Source organism: Pteronotus mesoamericanus, unplaced genomic scaffold, assembly GCF_021234165.1.
Source record: "Pteronotus mesoamericanus isolate MK-2021 breed Mesoamerican mustached bat unplaced genomic scaffold, CSHL_Meso_final contig_221, whole genome shotgun sequence".
Classification (NCBI taxonomy): Eukaryota; Metazoa; Chordata; class Mammalia; order Chiroptera; family Mormoopidae; genus Pteronotus; species Pteronotus mesoamericanus.
Window position 1 is genome coordinate 19,526,573 of NW_026555092.1, and position 14,307 is coordinate 19,540,879.

The 14,307-nt window shown below is 40.3% G+C and overlaps 1 protein-coding gene across 2 annotated transcripts in view; it reads left to right on the top strand.

Moving 5' to 3' along the window:
• Positions 1–10,716: 10,716 nt before the first annotated feature.
• Positions 10,717–14,307, top strand: part of NASP (nuclear autoantigenic sperm protein) — a 33,043-nt gene continuing 29,452 nt past the window's right edge. For both annotated transcript variants that reach the window (XM_054572141.1, XM_054572142.1), the window contains exon 1: positions 10,717–10,884. In XM_054572141.1, coding sequence (XP_054428116.1) covers positions 10,826–10,884 — 59 coding nt within the window. In that variant the 5' untranslated portion in view covers positions 10,717–10,825. The remainder of the gene's footprint in view (positions 10,885–14,307) is intronic.

Here is a 14,307-nt window from a genome sequence, read left to right on the forward strand (position 1 = left end):
TAGGTGAAGTAGGAATAGTGTTCCACAAAAATTGAGTAGCTTGAGGGAAAAGCCGTGAAATTGGAAGAAGCTGTGGGAAAACCTAAAGAAGGCTTGTGTGACAGCATCTTAAAGTGAGCAAAGGTGGATTGACACAAAGTAATGATGGAATTAGGCAGGGGACTGGTGATTGAAGGTCTAGGAGAGTGGGTTAAGATTTGGGTTTTTTAAAATCTTGAATGCAGCAGGAAACAATGGAAGGGTCTTGAGAGAACAAGGTTACAATTTATGTCTTAGAAACATAACCCTGATCCAGTGAATTAGAGTGATAAGTAGATGGAGGGAGGCATGTTGGAACTTAGTCTTTTGTCTTTGGTCCTTTCTACCTGGAATATTCTACCCCTTGGCCCACCCTAAGGGCTAACACATATTACTTAAATGTTCACTTTAGCTGTCTTTTCTCAAGGGCATCTTTCCTGACCTCACCCTACCCAGGTGATTTACTTGTGTTCCATAGTTCCCTCACACTTTCATGATCCACTTTCTACGGTTATTTTTAAGATTCTATTCATTTATTTTTAGAAAGGGGAAGGGAAGGAAAAGGGAGAGAAAAATTGACGTGTGAGAGAAACTGATTGGTTGCCTCTTGCACACACCCAACCTAGGACCTGGCCCGCAGCCCAGGCATGTGCCCTGATTGGGGATTGAACCAGTGATCCTTTGGTCTGAGGAATGATGCCCAACCCACTGAGCCACACTAGTTAGGATTCTACAGTTATGAGGATTTTTGAGTATGATGCATATTAGTTTGCTGGGCTGCTGGAACAGAATGGCGGCTTAAGCAACAGAAATTTAACCCTGGCTGGTGTGGATCAGTGGACTGTGTGCTGACCTGCAAACTAAAGGGTCTCTGGTTTGATTCCCAGTCAGGGCATATGCCTGGGTTGTCGACCAGATCCTCAGTAGGGAGTGTGCAAGAGGCAATCACATATTAATGTTTCTTTCCCTTTTTTTCTCCCTCCCTTCCCTTCTCTCTAAAAAGTAAATTTAAAAAAATAAATAAACAACAGAAATTTACTTTTTCACAGTTCTGGAAGATAGCAGTGGACAATCAAGGTGTTAGCTGACTTGATTCATTCTGAGGAACATGAGATCTGTTCTAGCCTCTCTGCTTAGCTTGTGGATGGCCATCTTCTCCCTGTGTCCTTACATTGTCTTTCCTCTGAATGCATTTGGTAAGGACACCATTCTTACTGGTATAGGTCCCATTCTAATGACTTCATTTTAACTTAATAACTTCTTTAAAGATGCTATCTCCAAATACAATCACATTCTGGGGACTGGGGCTTAGGACTTAAGTATATAAATTTGAAGGGGGAGGACAATTTGACCCATATAAGGAAACAAAAGTTATAACATGAAATTATTCACTAGCTCTGGCTGGCGTGGCTCAGTGGGTTGAGTACCAGCCTGCAAACAAATGTCACAGGTTCGATTCCCACTCAGGGGACATGCCTGGGTTGCAGGCCAGGCCCCCAATTGGGGGAGTGCAAGAGGCAACCAATCGACGTACCTCTTGCACATTGACGTTTACCTCCCTCTCTTTCTCCTTTCCTTCCTCTCTCTCTAAAAATAAATAAATAAAATCTTTTAAAAAATTAATTATTCACTAATAAACTGACTATTTAAAAATGATTTTTGATTCAAACATCTCACCCCAATTAACATATCTCTATTGATATCTGTCTAATCATTGGACAGTACAGTGCGTATTCACTGCAAAGTGAAATTTCAAATCTTAGAAAAGATACAGTTCTTTATGAAGCAATTAAAGTGATTTTAGGGAACATCACACACTTCACCAAAGACATTGCAAAGTGAGCATCTGACAATTTAGAAAATCAAAGGGAAAGAACCTCGACTTCAAAAGAAGGTGTTTGGAATATCAAAGTATTAAAGAAGGCCTTTGGGAAAACTATGAGTATTTTTGCAAAAAGGATTCTTTATATGATTATTGTTTTTGAATAAAAGACCAGAGGTTCAGAATTTTAAAATGAGACTTTTTATAAAACTACATTCCATAATGAACAGAATATTCACCATCCAGAGGTTAGTACCTCCACATCACAGTTCATTACATCAAAATTATTTATATACAAGTACAATCTAAGACCCCTTTCAGAAACTGTCCTGTAGTCTGCAAGGGAGAAAGGAGCTGTCTTACACTCAGGTAGGAGAAGTGAGACCTGACATTCTTCAAGGGAAAGATTTTGAACCTGTAGTCAAAGGTTGGCAAACTTAAAGGATACTTAAGAATGGGGACTGATAACATATTGGGTTGGCCAAAAAGTTCCTTTGCTTTTTTCTGTAAGACGGTCTAGTAGCTCTTAGTTGTCTTTAACTTCATTCTAAACAATTTTGTTAGATTGTATTGTGACACCTGTCAAATCCTCTTGCATTAAAAAAAAAAAGCTTATCAAAACTGGTGAATTTTTGTTTAGCCATTTTAATACTGAAGATGGAAGGAAACAGGCAACATTTTTGGCATATTATGCTTTATTATTTCAAGAAAGGTAAAAATGCAACTGAAACGCAAAAAGAGATTTGTGCAGTGTATGTATGGAGAAGGTGCTGTCACTGATCGAACGTGTCAAAAGTGGTTTGCACCCTGGCTGGTGTGGCTCAGTTGATTGAGTGGATTGCCAGCCTGCAAATCAAAGGGTCACCTGTTCGAATCCCAGTCAGGGCACTTGCCTGGGTTGTGGGCCAGGTCCCCAGTAGGAGGCACACAAGCAGCCACCACACCTTGATGTTTCTCTCCCTTTCTTTCTGCCTCCCTTCCCCTCACTCTAAAAAATAAATAAATTTAAAAAAAATCTTCTTTAAAAAAGTGGTTTGAGAAGTTTCGTGCTGGAGATTTCTCGCTGGATGATGCTCTATGGTCAGGTAGACCATTTGAAGTTGATAGTGATCAAACTGAAACATTAAGAACAATTGGTGTTATACCATGCAGGAGATGGCTGACATACTCAAAAGATCCAAATCTATAAAGTTGTTGGTGAAAATGGAAAATGTGTCTTTTGTTTTACAGAAAATACTAAACAGACTTTTACTCCAACCCAATATATTTTAAAGAAGTCACAGTATTTGTTCAGGAAAATAGAATTTATGAAGGACAGTACAGTGCATAGTCACTGCAAAGTGAAATTTCAAATCTTAGAAAAGATACAGTACTTTATGAAGCAATTATGACAAGCAATAATGACAAGCAATGCTTTATATTTTTTAATTTTTATTTATTGACTTTTAGAGAGAGAGAGAAAGAGAGAGAGGGAGAGAAACATCAATTTGTTTTTCCACTTAGTTATGCATTCATTGGTTGATTCTTGCATGTGCCCTGACCCAGGATTGAACACGTAGTCTTGGTGTATCAGGACAATGCTCTAACCAATGGAGCTACTTGGCCAGGGTTGCTCTATATTTTTTAAAGTAAAATATAATCCCCTGGTTGGTATGGCCCAGTGGATTGAGCACCAGCCTGTGAACCAAAGGGTCACAGGGTTCAATTCCTGATCAGGGCACATGCCTGGGTTGCAGGCCAGGGCCCCAGTTGGGGGCCTGTGAGAGGCAACCACACATTGATATTTCTCTCCCTCTCTTTCTCCCTCCCTTCCCCTCTCTCTAAAACTAAATAAATAAAATCTTTTTTTTTAAAGTACAGTTAACATACAATAGTACAATAGTTTCCAGTGTACGTTATTAAATATTTATGTACCTTTTTTTTTTTTTTTTTTTTACTTTTTAAATACATTTGTCTCTGCCTCCCCCCGACCTCTTCCCCTAGCCCCCTCCCACCTTTCCTCCTTCAGCTCTTCCCCTTTGGTTTTGTCCATGACTCCTTGCTATATGTTCCTTGACTTTCCCCTTCCCTTCCCTTTCCCTGCCCGCCCCCTCTCTCTTGTCTCTGTTGATTTCTTTTCCTTTCAGTGTTGCTGGTCATATTTTCCTTGCATCTTTGCATTGTTGGTTAGGTTCCGCTTGTAGGTGAGATCATATGGTATTTGTCTTTCGCCCCCGGCTTATTTCGCTTAGCATGATGCTCTCCAGTTCCATCCATGCTGTTGCAAAGTTTAGTACTTCTTTTTTTCTTTCTGCTGCGTAGTACTCCATTGTGTATATGTACCATAATTTTTTGATCCAATCATCTACTAATGGGCATTTAGGCTGCTTCCAAGACTTGGCTTAAATATTTATGTACCTTAATGAGTAATCACCACAGTAAGTCTAGTAACCATCTGTTACTGTACAAAGTTATTATAGACATTATTATTTTTTAAAGATTTTATTTATTTATTTTTAGAGTGGAGAAGGGAGGGAGAAAGAGAGGGAGAGAAATATCAATGTGTGCTTGCATCACTCACACTCCCTACTGGGTTCCTGGACTGCAACCAGTCATGTGCCCTGACTGTGAATTGAACCGACGACCCTTTGGTTCACAGGTTGGCTTTCAGTCCACTGAGCCACAGCAGCCATGGCAATATAGACAATGTTATTGACTATATTCCCTATACTATACATTACATCCCCATGAGTTATTTATTTTATAACTGGAAGTTTGTACCTCTTAGCAATGAACTATATTCTTTATGTTCACTGTTCCATCAACTTGAAACTCTCAGTGTGGATGACACAGAGCAAAGACTCCAGCTGACTTGAGATGAAAATATATTATGAGTGGAAACTGAACTTTATCATATGAAGCTATTGAAGTTTCGGGATTACTTGTTACCACAACAAAAGGTATTCTATCCTAATTAGTGCAGCTGGCTAATTTTTTTTAGGGTGCATGGAATGACACTCGCAAGTGAAAAGGGTCTGTAATTTTATTTTTCATATTATCCTACTTTGGAGTCAAGACTACATTAGCTTTTTTTGCTATATATAAATGTATGGGTTCAACCCACCATTTTTAACTGTAAGTCTTCCCTAAATTTTGTTAATAAAGATCAGGTTCTAGTACTATTATAGAAAACTATTTGCTTTTTAACTATATCTGGAAATATTTTTTTGAAAATGTGTTAATCTCACCTATAAAACCATCTGGGCATTTTGGAGAATGCTGGGAAGACTTTGACTCCAATTTTCAATAGTTTTATTATTTATTGATCTACCCAAGTTCTCTATTTCTTCTTGTGCTCATTTTAGTCCTTTTTTTCTAGGACTACTCCATTAGGCTTTCAAATTTCTTAGCATTATTTTAAAATTCTGTCTATAGTTTCTGTAGTTATTTCTTATGTATTTGCTATCTATATATTTTTCTACATATATATTTATTTTTTGAAGAGCCAGTCTCTACTTTTATTAATCTTTTATTTCTCTCTTCTCTCGATTTTTTAAATGAGAATTGCATATATATATATAGATATATATTTAAAGATTTATTTATTTATAGAGAAGAGAGGGAGAGACACATCTCATGCACCCTCTGCTGGGGACCTGGCTTGCAACCCAGGCATGTGCCCTGCACTGGGAATAGAACCTGCGACCCTTTGCTTCATAGGCTGGTACTCAGTCCACTGAGCCATACCATTTAGGGCTTTGCTCTTGATTTCTGCTCTGTCTTCTTTATGTCTATTCCTCTTGTTGAGCTTTCTCTATTGCTCTTTTCTTCACTTTGTGAGTTCAGTTCTTAGGAAGTTTTTAAAAATTTGTTTCCTGGTAATATTTTTAAAGAGCTGAACTTCTTCATCTAAATACAACTTTATCTGGCCCTGGCTGGTGAAGTACTAATGCTGGAGAAATAAGAAAAGGGCCTACAGTTTTAGCAAATGCTAGACTAAAAAGCTTAAGTTGAGCCCTGGCTGGTGTGACTCAGTGGACTGAGCTCTGGCCTAGCAACCAAAAGTTCCCCAGTTAGGACATGTACCTGGGTTGCGAACCAGGTCCCAAGATGGGGTGTGTGAGAGAGGTAGCCAACGGACGTATTTCACATCTCCCTCTCTTTCTCCTTCCTTCCCCCTCTCTCTGAAGGTAAATAAAAAAATCCTTAAAAATAATACAGCTTTATCTGTCTCCTATAAATTTTGACATGTAGTATACTTATTATTACTGTTTTAAACATTTCTAAACTTCCTTCATGATTTTTTTAAACCCAAGGGCAATTTACAGTGTTATTTATACTATATACAAAAGTTAATTTGTAATGCAATAAACCTTTGTGGTTGGAGAAGACAGTCTGTATGATAAGGATGATGATTTTATGGAATTTATTTAGGCTTTGTTTGAGACCTAATATATGGTCCATTTTTGTAAATGACCAAGATGTTTGAATATAATGTGTATTTGCTATTTTTTGAATATAGATTTCTATATAAATAGTCACTTGAGCATTTTAGTAGTGTTAATTATGTCCTCAGTATTTCTGATTACTTTTTGTCTGTTACAGTTATTTCTTAGTGATATGCATTAAAAATTTCAGCTACAGCCCTGGCCTGGTAGCTCAGTTGGTTAGAGCATCATCCTGCTATGCCGAGGTTGCAGGTTTGATCCCTGGTCAGAGCACATATTAGAATCTACCGACGAAGGTATAAATAAACAAAGTAGAACAACAAATCGATATTTCTATCTGTCCAAAATCAATCAGTAAAAAATATTTAAAAATTTTCCGCAACAACTGTCAATTTACCTCTATTTCTTTGGTAATTCTGGTAGTCCTTGCTTGATATATTGTGGATATACTTAAGGAGTTTATTTGCCCTATTTAACATTTAGAGAGTCAAGAGCCCAGAACTTGTATACCAAATCTGTGATGCTAAGAACCTAAGCTTCTTCTGTCTAACTGCTTTTTCATTCCTGGAGTATTGCTCTGTTTGCTTGGTCCAAGATGGCTCACCACTATGTCTTCTGAAAGACAAGCACCTTCCCTTTGATGTCGTTATGTGGAAGTTGCAATCATTGCTCCTGTTCACTTTCCATTGGCTAGAATGTCATCACTTGAGCGTTTTTAGCTCTAAGGGACACTGACAATTTTAGTTTTTATTTTGGTGCTGTGCACTAACATAAATACATAAATAATTAAAAATCAGGATTCTATCAGGGTTCTATTACTAGAATAGAAGGGAAAAATAGATATTGAGAAATAACTGTCTCTCACAGGGCTCAACATTTTCTATGTAATCATTCATTTAATCCCTTTCTTTTCTATATCCTTCTTCTAACCTCAATGTTCACTCAGTTCAACATTCTTTTTGTTCTTTCCTCTCCAGAAAATAAACTTCCAGTTTTCTATTGGCTTGAGGGAGAAGATTTAGAGGGTCTAATTTCTTTTTAAAAATTTTCAACCTAACCCACTTTTTCAGCCCTATCTACATTCCCTACTCCTCGAAATAACTGCCACAACAAATTTTTGAATTGTTTGTGGTTTTAGTATTTTCAGTGTGGTTGTTTCCTGGCTTTGCTTAACGGGATTCCCTTTTCTTAGTCTGCTATGTTAGTTACTACTTGTCCATCTCTTTCCCAGCTTTTAAAATTTTGTTGCTGTTTCTTCTCCTCCCATTCTCTTTAATCTTGAGTTTTACCTTAAAATAATTCCTTTATTGTTGTGTAGACAAATTTCAAAAGGGAATGGGTGTAAAGGTATGTGTTCAACTATCGTTAACTGAAAGTCCTCTCTAAATCTTGTTATAATTTTAATTTCCCCAAGATAAAGTCCCCTTTACCCTCATTACTTGCTATGAAATAATTGGTATCCATTTTTAAAAAAATTTTATTCAGCCCTGGCTGGTGTGGCTCAGTGGATTGAATGCCAACCTGTGAAACTAAGGGTCTCTAGTTCAGTTCCCAGTCAGGGCACATGCCTGGGTTTTGGGCCAGGTCTCCAGTAGGGAGAATGTGAGACGCAACCACACATTGATGTTTCTCTCTCTCTCTCTCTCTCTTTCTCTAAAAATAAATGAATAAAATCTTTAAAAAAATTTTTTTTAGAGAGAGCAATAATGAGAGGAAGATACACATGGATATGGAAGAGAAACATCGATACGTTGCTTCTCGAACATGCCCCGAGCTGGAACCAAACCTGCAACCCAGGTATGTGCCCTGACCAGGAATTGTGATTCAATTCCTGAAACTACTGATTGTGAGATTTCACTTTGTGGGAGGAAACTCAACCAATTGAGCCACAGTGGTCAGGGCTGGTGTCTATTTTAAGTGGATAAAGTTTGGGTGAATTTTTTCCAGTTCTAATTATGATTATACTATTATTGCTTTATTCATTCATTCAACAAGTTAATTTTGGACACATAGTATGAGTCATTGGGGATTTAGCTGTAAACAAAAAAGAAAAGGTCACATGGAGCCTATATACTTAAAAGGGGCTGAGAGTTAAAAAACCAAGTAAATAACTTTAGATTTTGATAAGTACAATGGAAGAAATAAACAAAGGGAAGCTAATATTGATTGAATTGCCAGGGAAGTTCTGATCTCAATCAAAATTAGCTTCCCTTTATTTGAGATTAGGCGTAACATAAATAGGAGCTAATCATTCAAAGTATTGGGAGAAGAGTTGCCTAGGCATTGAGGCAGGAAGTACAAAGGCCCTTGTATATGAGAAAGGGCTTGGGCATTCTAAAGAACAGAAAGGAGACCAGTACGTTAAGACTGTGGTTAAGGAAGGGAAGTAGTATGAGATGCATTTGGAGAGGTGAATGGCGCAAGATCATGTAGAATCTTGTAGGTAATGATAAGGAGCTCAAAATTTCTTCTAAGAGCAATCGAAAGCTGTTCAAGGATGGATAGTGACATAATTTGATCTACAATATAAAAATATTTTTCTGGCCCTGACTGGTATGGCTCAGTTGGTTGAGCATGATCCCACAAAGCAAAAGGGCACAGGTTAGATTCTGATCAGGGCACATGAGTGGGTTGTAGGCCTGGAGTACGTATAAGAGGCAGTGGATCGATGTTTCTCTCCCTCTCTTTCTCCTCCCTTCACCTATCTCTAAAAATAAGTAAATAAAATATTTTAAAAATAAAATCTGTTTTAAAATATTTTTCATAAGACTGACTTCTTTAAAGTCAGAGATGGTGTCTTTTGTCCTCAGGACCAGTACAAAGCTTTGCATATCATAATTGCTCAGTGAATATTATTTTAGCAGATCCATGGGTCACACAATTTACTGGACTGGGTTTCTCAGGCCCTAGCCCTGGCCTCAAGGACTCTGGAGAGATTGCTCCCCCTTCTCCTACCCCAACAGTCCAGTCACCATATTATCACACTAAGGTAGCATGAGCCAGGCACAATGCTTATTGTTGAAGCAAGCATTATTACCTCTAATTCTCACAATATCCTTAAGGAGGGGTGGATACTTATATTGTCCTCATTTTACATTTAATCTAAAATGTTATGCAAACCAAAGGGTCGCAGATTTGATTCCCAGTCAGGGTACATGCCTGGGTTGAGGACGAGGTCCCCAGTAGGGGGCAGCGAGAGGCAACCACACATTGATGTTTCTTTCTCTCCCTTATGCCCTCCCTTCCCCTCTCTCTAAAAATAAATTTAAAAATTCTTAAAAAAAAAATAAAATGTTACATGACCTGGCTCATGTTACCCAGCTAATAACAGAGAAGCCCATGTCTATTTGCCCACAGGAATTGTCATTTTCAGGTCCAGCTCTGTACCCTCAAAGATTTCAACCTGCCTAAGCCTTGCCAGACTGAAATAAGAATCCTCTCCAGGAATCTTTACCAGCATGTCTGAATCTGGATGTAAATAAAATCCTATTCCGATCAATGTAGGCAAGGCCATGGTGGAAAGCAATGACTGACGTTTCAGGTGTGGGGAAGTGCAACCATTTCAGCCTGCCAATTATCTTCCACTCAGGTGCAGGAAATGAGGAGCATTGCTTTCCATAACCGACTTGGCTTGCAATTTTCTGAGCAAGTCACACCTTTCCTAAACCTTGGTTTCTATTTCTATCAAATGGGATATAAACCATCGATCTGACTAGTAGCGATAAGATTAAATAAGACTGCTATTAGCGTAAAGTGTCTAAGCACAGTACCCCCACACCTAATAGGCAAATGAATCTTAGCACTTAGTGGAGGCGTAAGAGCTGGAAACACTAAACTAGTCAGATTTTGAGTCTGGGTAGGGCCTAAGAGGATGGCGTCAGTGGATTGGGCCAGTCGCAGGGGGCGTGTCCGAAGGGAGGAGCCAGCTACACACCACCACAGAGCTGATCTTTGAATCAAGCGCGGTAGTTTCAGCCGTAGCCAATCCTAAAATAGCATTTCCTTCGGTCAGTTGTTGAGGCTCACAGCCACGCGTCTCTTAACAAGATCAGTTCTAGCCGCTGCTAGTGTGCCCATGCTCGGCTTTTGCGCGTCCATCCGTTAAGGCATCTCCCAGGTTATGTGAGCCGGAAACAGACCCTCTACTCTTCGCTCCAAACATGCAAAGCAGCACTAGCTTCCCTTTCTGTGGAAGCTGTTGGCTGACTCCCAGTCAGGAGTTGTAGTATCAAGATTCCAGTTCTTATGCAACTTGCTAGAGACCGAGCAAGTTGCTTTTTGCGGGGAAAGCAGGCCAGAGAGGAAAGGTACTCCGCAGTTAGAATCGAGGGGGAGGGAGTCCTGGGGCTAGACTGGGCTGCATTCTGGCCCTTTAAATTAGAGGGGGAGGATCCGGAAGTGGATGGGCGGGGCGAATGGATCTCATATATTAGTGGGCCCAGGCGCGCGGGGTCTCCAATCTGCCATTTTCTGTCCCCGTGTAAATCCCTAGCGTCCTAAATTCCCTGTTTTCTCACAGGGTGTATTTCACCCGCTGGCCCACCACCTCAGGGGAACGATGGACGCAGAGTCCACAGCCACTGCCGCCATCGCTGCGGAGCTGGTTTCTGCCGACAGGTAAGCGGGACCAAGAGCTTGAGGCACTGGCCAGTCCGCGGGGAGGGGGTGGCCGACTGAGGCTCCCCGGGAGGGTTTGTTTGGTGGGTTGGAGGACTTGTCTCCCAATAAATAACCATCGCTCTTCGGGGAGGCCTGGATACTGGAGAAGCCCATCACTTAGCAGAGAGCCTCGCGCATTAGCAGTTACGCCGGTTGGCTGGCGCCCCCTGCCCCGGTTTTCGCGGCCGCCATCTTGCCGGGGGCATCGGCCGCTGATGTCTCTATCGCCAGCCCCTTTTCTTCCTCTCTCAGCCCGGGGCTATCGGCGGGGAGGTGGGGCCCTAGCGCGCCTGCGTGTCCTCACGCCCCTACTTTTCCCGCATTCCTGGATGGCGACTTCAGTAGGATACTCAAGCAACCTGAGAAAATAACCAATAGAGATTTGGCGCCAAAAAAAAGCAAAGCCCTGCAGGACAGCAGGGACCCGTGGGGTCCGAGGTGGGCGGAGCTTCTCGGGGGCGGGATCTTGCGCCAGTGTTAGCTTGCCTCCGCTGGGTCTGGAGCAGGGGGCGGGGCCTTGAGGAGGCGGGAAAACTTCCATTGTTTAGGGCTGTGCAGCCGGAGCCGAGGACTTCCGCAGTGGGGCGCGGTGAAGCTTCTTTCTTGAGTTCCCTTGGTTCACCTCTTGGCCTCCTACCTTTTGCCAGCCCATTTCTTCGGCCTCTGGTGGAGAGCATCGTGGTTCTTTGGATTTTGGGAGTGTTAGCGAGAGAAGCTGCTTCTGGGGCTTCTTCGGGAATCAAAGTATCTTTGCCTAGTGCTGCCTGGAGCTTTACGCACTGGCAGCGGTGTTTGGTTGGTGGTGAATGAGCAGTAGTATGCGCGAAGTGTAGTAGAATGACTGGAGGGAATGGTAGAGGACATGATTGCTTCAAAAGCAGCACAGTGCCACTCAGACCTGAAGTATTTGGATAGTGAAGGGAAAGTTCGGTTTATTATAGGAAACAAATGCTTTTTTCCATCTAATAGGTCTGACTTCCCAGTCCTTTTCTTATTTGTTTACTTACTTATTTATAGAAGGGAAGGGAGAGAGAAAGAGGAAGAGAAATATCACGGGTGGTTGCCTCTCACACACCTCCTACTGGGAACCCGGCCGGCAACGCAAACAGGCATGTGCCCTGAATGGGAATCCAACAGGCGACCCTTTGGTTTTCAGGCTGGCACTCAATCCACTGAGTCACACCGGCCAGGGCTCTCAGTTCTCCCTTATTTTTAGGGCCCTTGTTAATTTTCTTTGTGCACTTTAGAAGTTAACTGTCTCCGCTATACCGGGAAAAGTTGCTGAGGTTTTTATGATTGATGTTCTATTTCTGTAGCCTTACACTTTTTTTTAAGTTTAATCTTAATTGTATCTTTTCCATTGCCATTTAGTCCCCTTATACCTTCTCCCCCCAGCAGTCACCGCACTTGGCCATATACATGACTCCTTTGTCCTTTTTGCCCAATCTATCATAGCCTTACACTTTATGATTGTGTTAGTACATTTACTGTTACCAGAGGTTTACTTGTCTCTATCTGTGCCACACACCACTTTTTGGGTCTTTTTGAATATATTTGATCCACATGAGCATACCGTGTGGATCAAATATATTTTTCCTCTTCTGTAGGTAAGAAAAGTCAAGACCAGAATGCAGAAATTCCAAATCAGTGAATTGTAGAGTCTGTGTTAAACTCCAATATTTCAAGGTTTTATTTTGTCCATTCCCACCTAACAGGAAATTGCCTGAAAACCTAATTAGCTAGGCTGGGAGAACAATAAAAAGGCAGCATTCCTCAGTCAAGTGTTGGTTGGGGCTATTCAGAGGTAAAGTGCCTAAGGCTTTGAAGGGGGAGGGTGAAGAAAATGCCTTTTGTGCTTCGACTTTAGTAAGAATCACATTATAATTCCAGCATGACCATTGAAAGAATAAAAACATGTACAGCTTCCAAACCAATCAAGAAAAAGTGGAATGAGAAATAAACTTCAGTTTTTTTTTTCTAATACCAACTTCATTGTTTAAGTAGTAAAGTTTTGTCGTCTGTAAAAAGCTTTAATTTGGCTTCTGTTCCCCATGCCAGTTAAACAATATTGCTAAAAGTAATCAGTAATTGTCTAAATGCTAAATCAGCCCTCATATTAATAGTTAGCTTTCTAACTAGTTTTAACTTTTGTTTAAGTTAGAAAATATAAAGGATATAATTGTTTGTATTGTAATGTTGAGAAGGAATGAGAAAGTTCAGAAAGGAAGTCTAATGTGATGTGTAGAATTTTGGCTTTGCTATCTTATAATAATTCCTGAGCCGCTTATCTGTTGCTTTAGAAGCACTCAATCCACTGAGCCACACTGGCCTGGGCTCTCAGGGTACAAAACCAAGGTACAATCTTTGAGGGTACAAAAGATGTCAAAATAAAAATAAGTGGGTTAGCTCAATAATAAAATTCTACCAAGTAGTAAGATTTAAGTGCCAGGCCTTGAGCTTTGTGCTAGGCTACAGCTAGGATAAAATAGACATGTTTCTTAGAGCTAAATCCTGGTGTGGAGTACAGAAAGTCAATAGGAAATTGAGATATAGTATGAGTTGTGATGGGGTCCACATAGGTTACCAAGTCATCTGTGTAATTGGTTGTTACTTCTCTGTAAAATGGGAATATTGCTACCTGCCACAAGGATGTGTGTGTGAGAGAGAGAACTAAATGAAAATGCAATAGGCACTGCATGTGCTTTGTCTTGTTAGTCGTATGTTTCCTCTGAATTGCCAATTGAATGTTATCCCTGTTCCTTAAACACCTCAAATCAACTGGTCTTAATACATAACCCCCCAATTTTTACTAATGAATCCTGTTCTTGTGTCTTATTTTGTTGGATAGTGCTGTTCCCAACCCCAGAAATAAAAAACTCTGGACTCCCCCTTTCTGCTTTTCTAATTTCTAAACAGTCGTTAGAATTTAGCAGTTTTGTATTCTGTATCAGAGCTTAGGCATGTAAATTGAAGACTGGATAGGGAAAAAATGAAATGGTGGTGATTATAGTGAACTTTTCCTTTAAATAAGCAGCTGCTGTTTAACTAAAGCTGATTACATGATGTTTCCTGTATTTTGCTCTTTTTTTTTTTTTTAACTTGTTTTGAGGTCAGAGGTTGAATCGTGGATATCAGGGATAGTTAAATAGCATTGCCCCCCACCCCTGAACCTATGTGTGGGGTACAAGACATTTTTGTTGTTTTTGTTGCCATTGGTGTCTGAATCTTTGTAGCATGTATGTGCAGAATTAATATTTATTTGTAGTACTCATGTTCTATTTGGATATTTGTGTTCTATCACAATTTGTTGGTTTGTGAACTGTTACTGGTCTACAAAGATAAGTATAAAAAATTGGAGTCAGCATTTAGAAACAAGTTGAA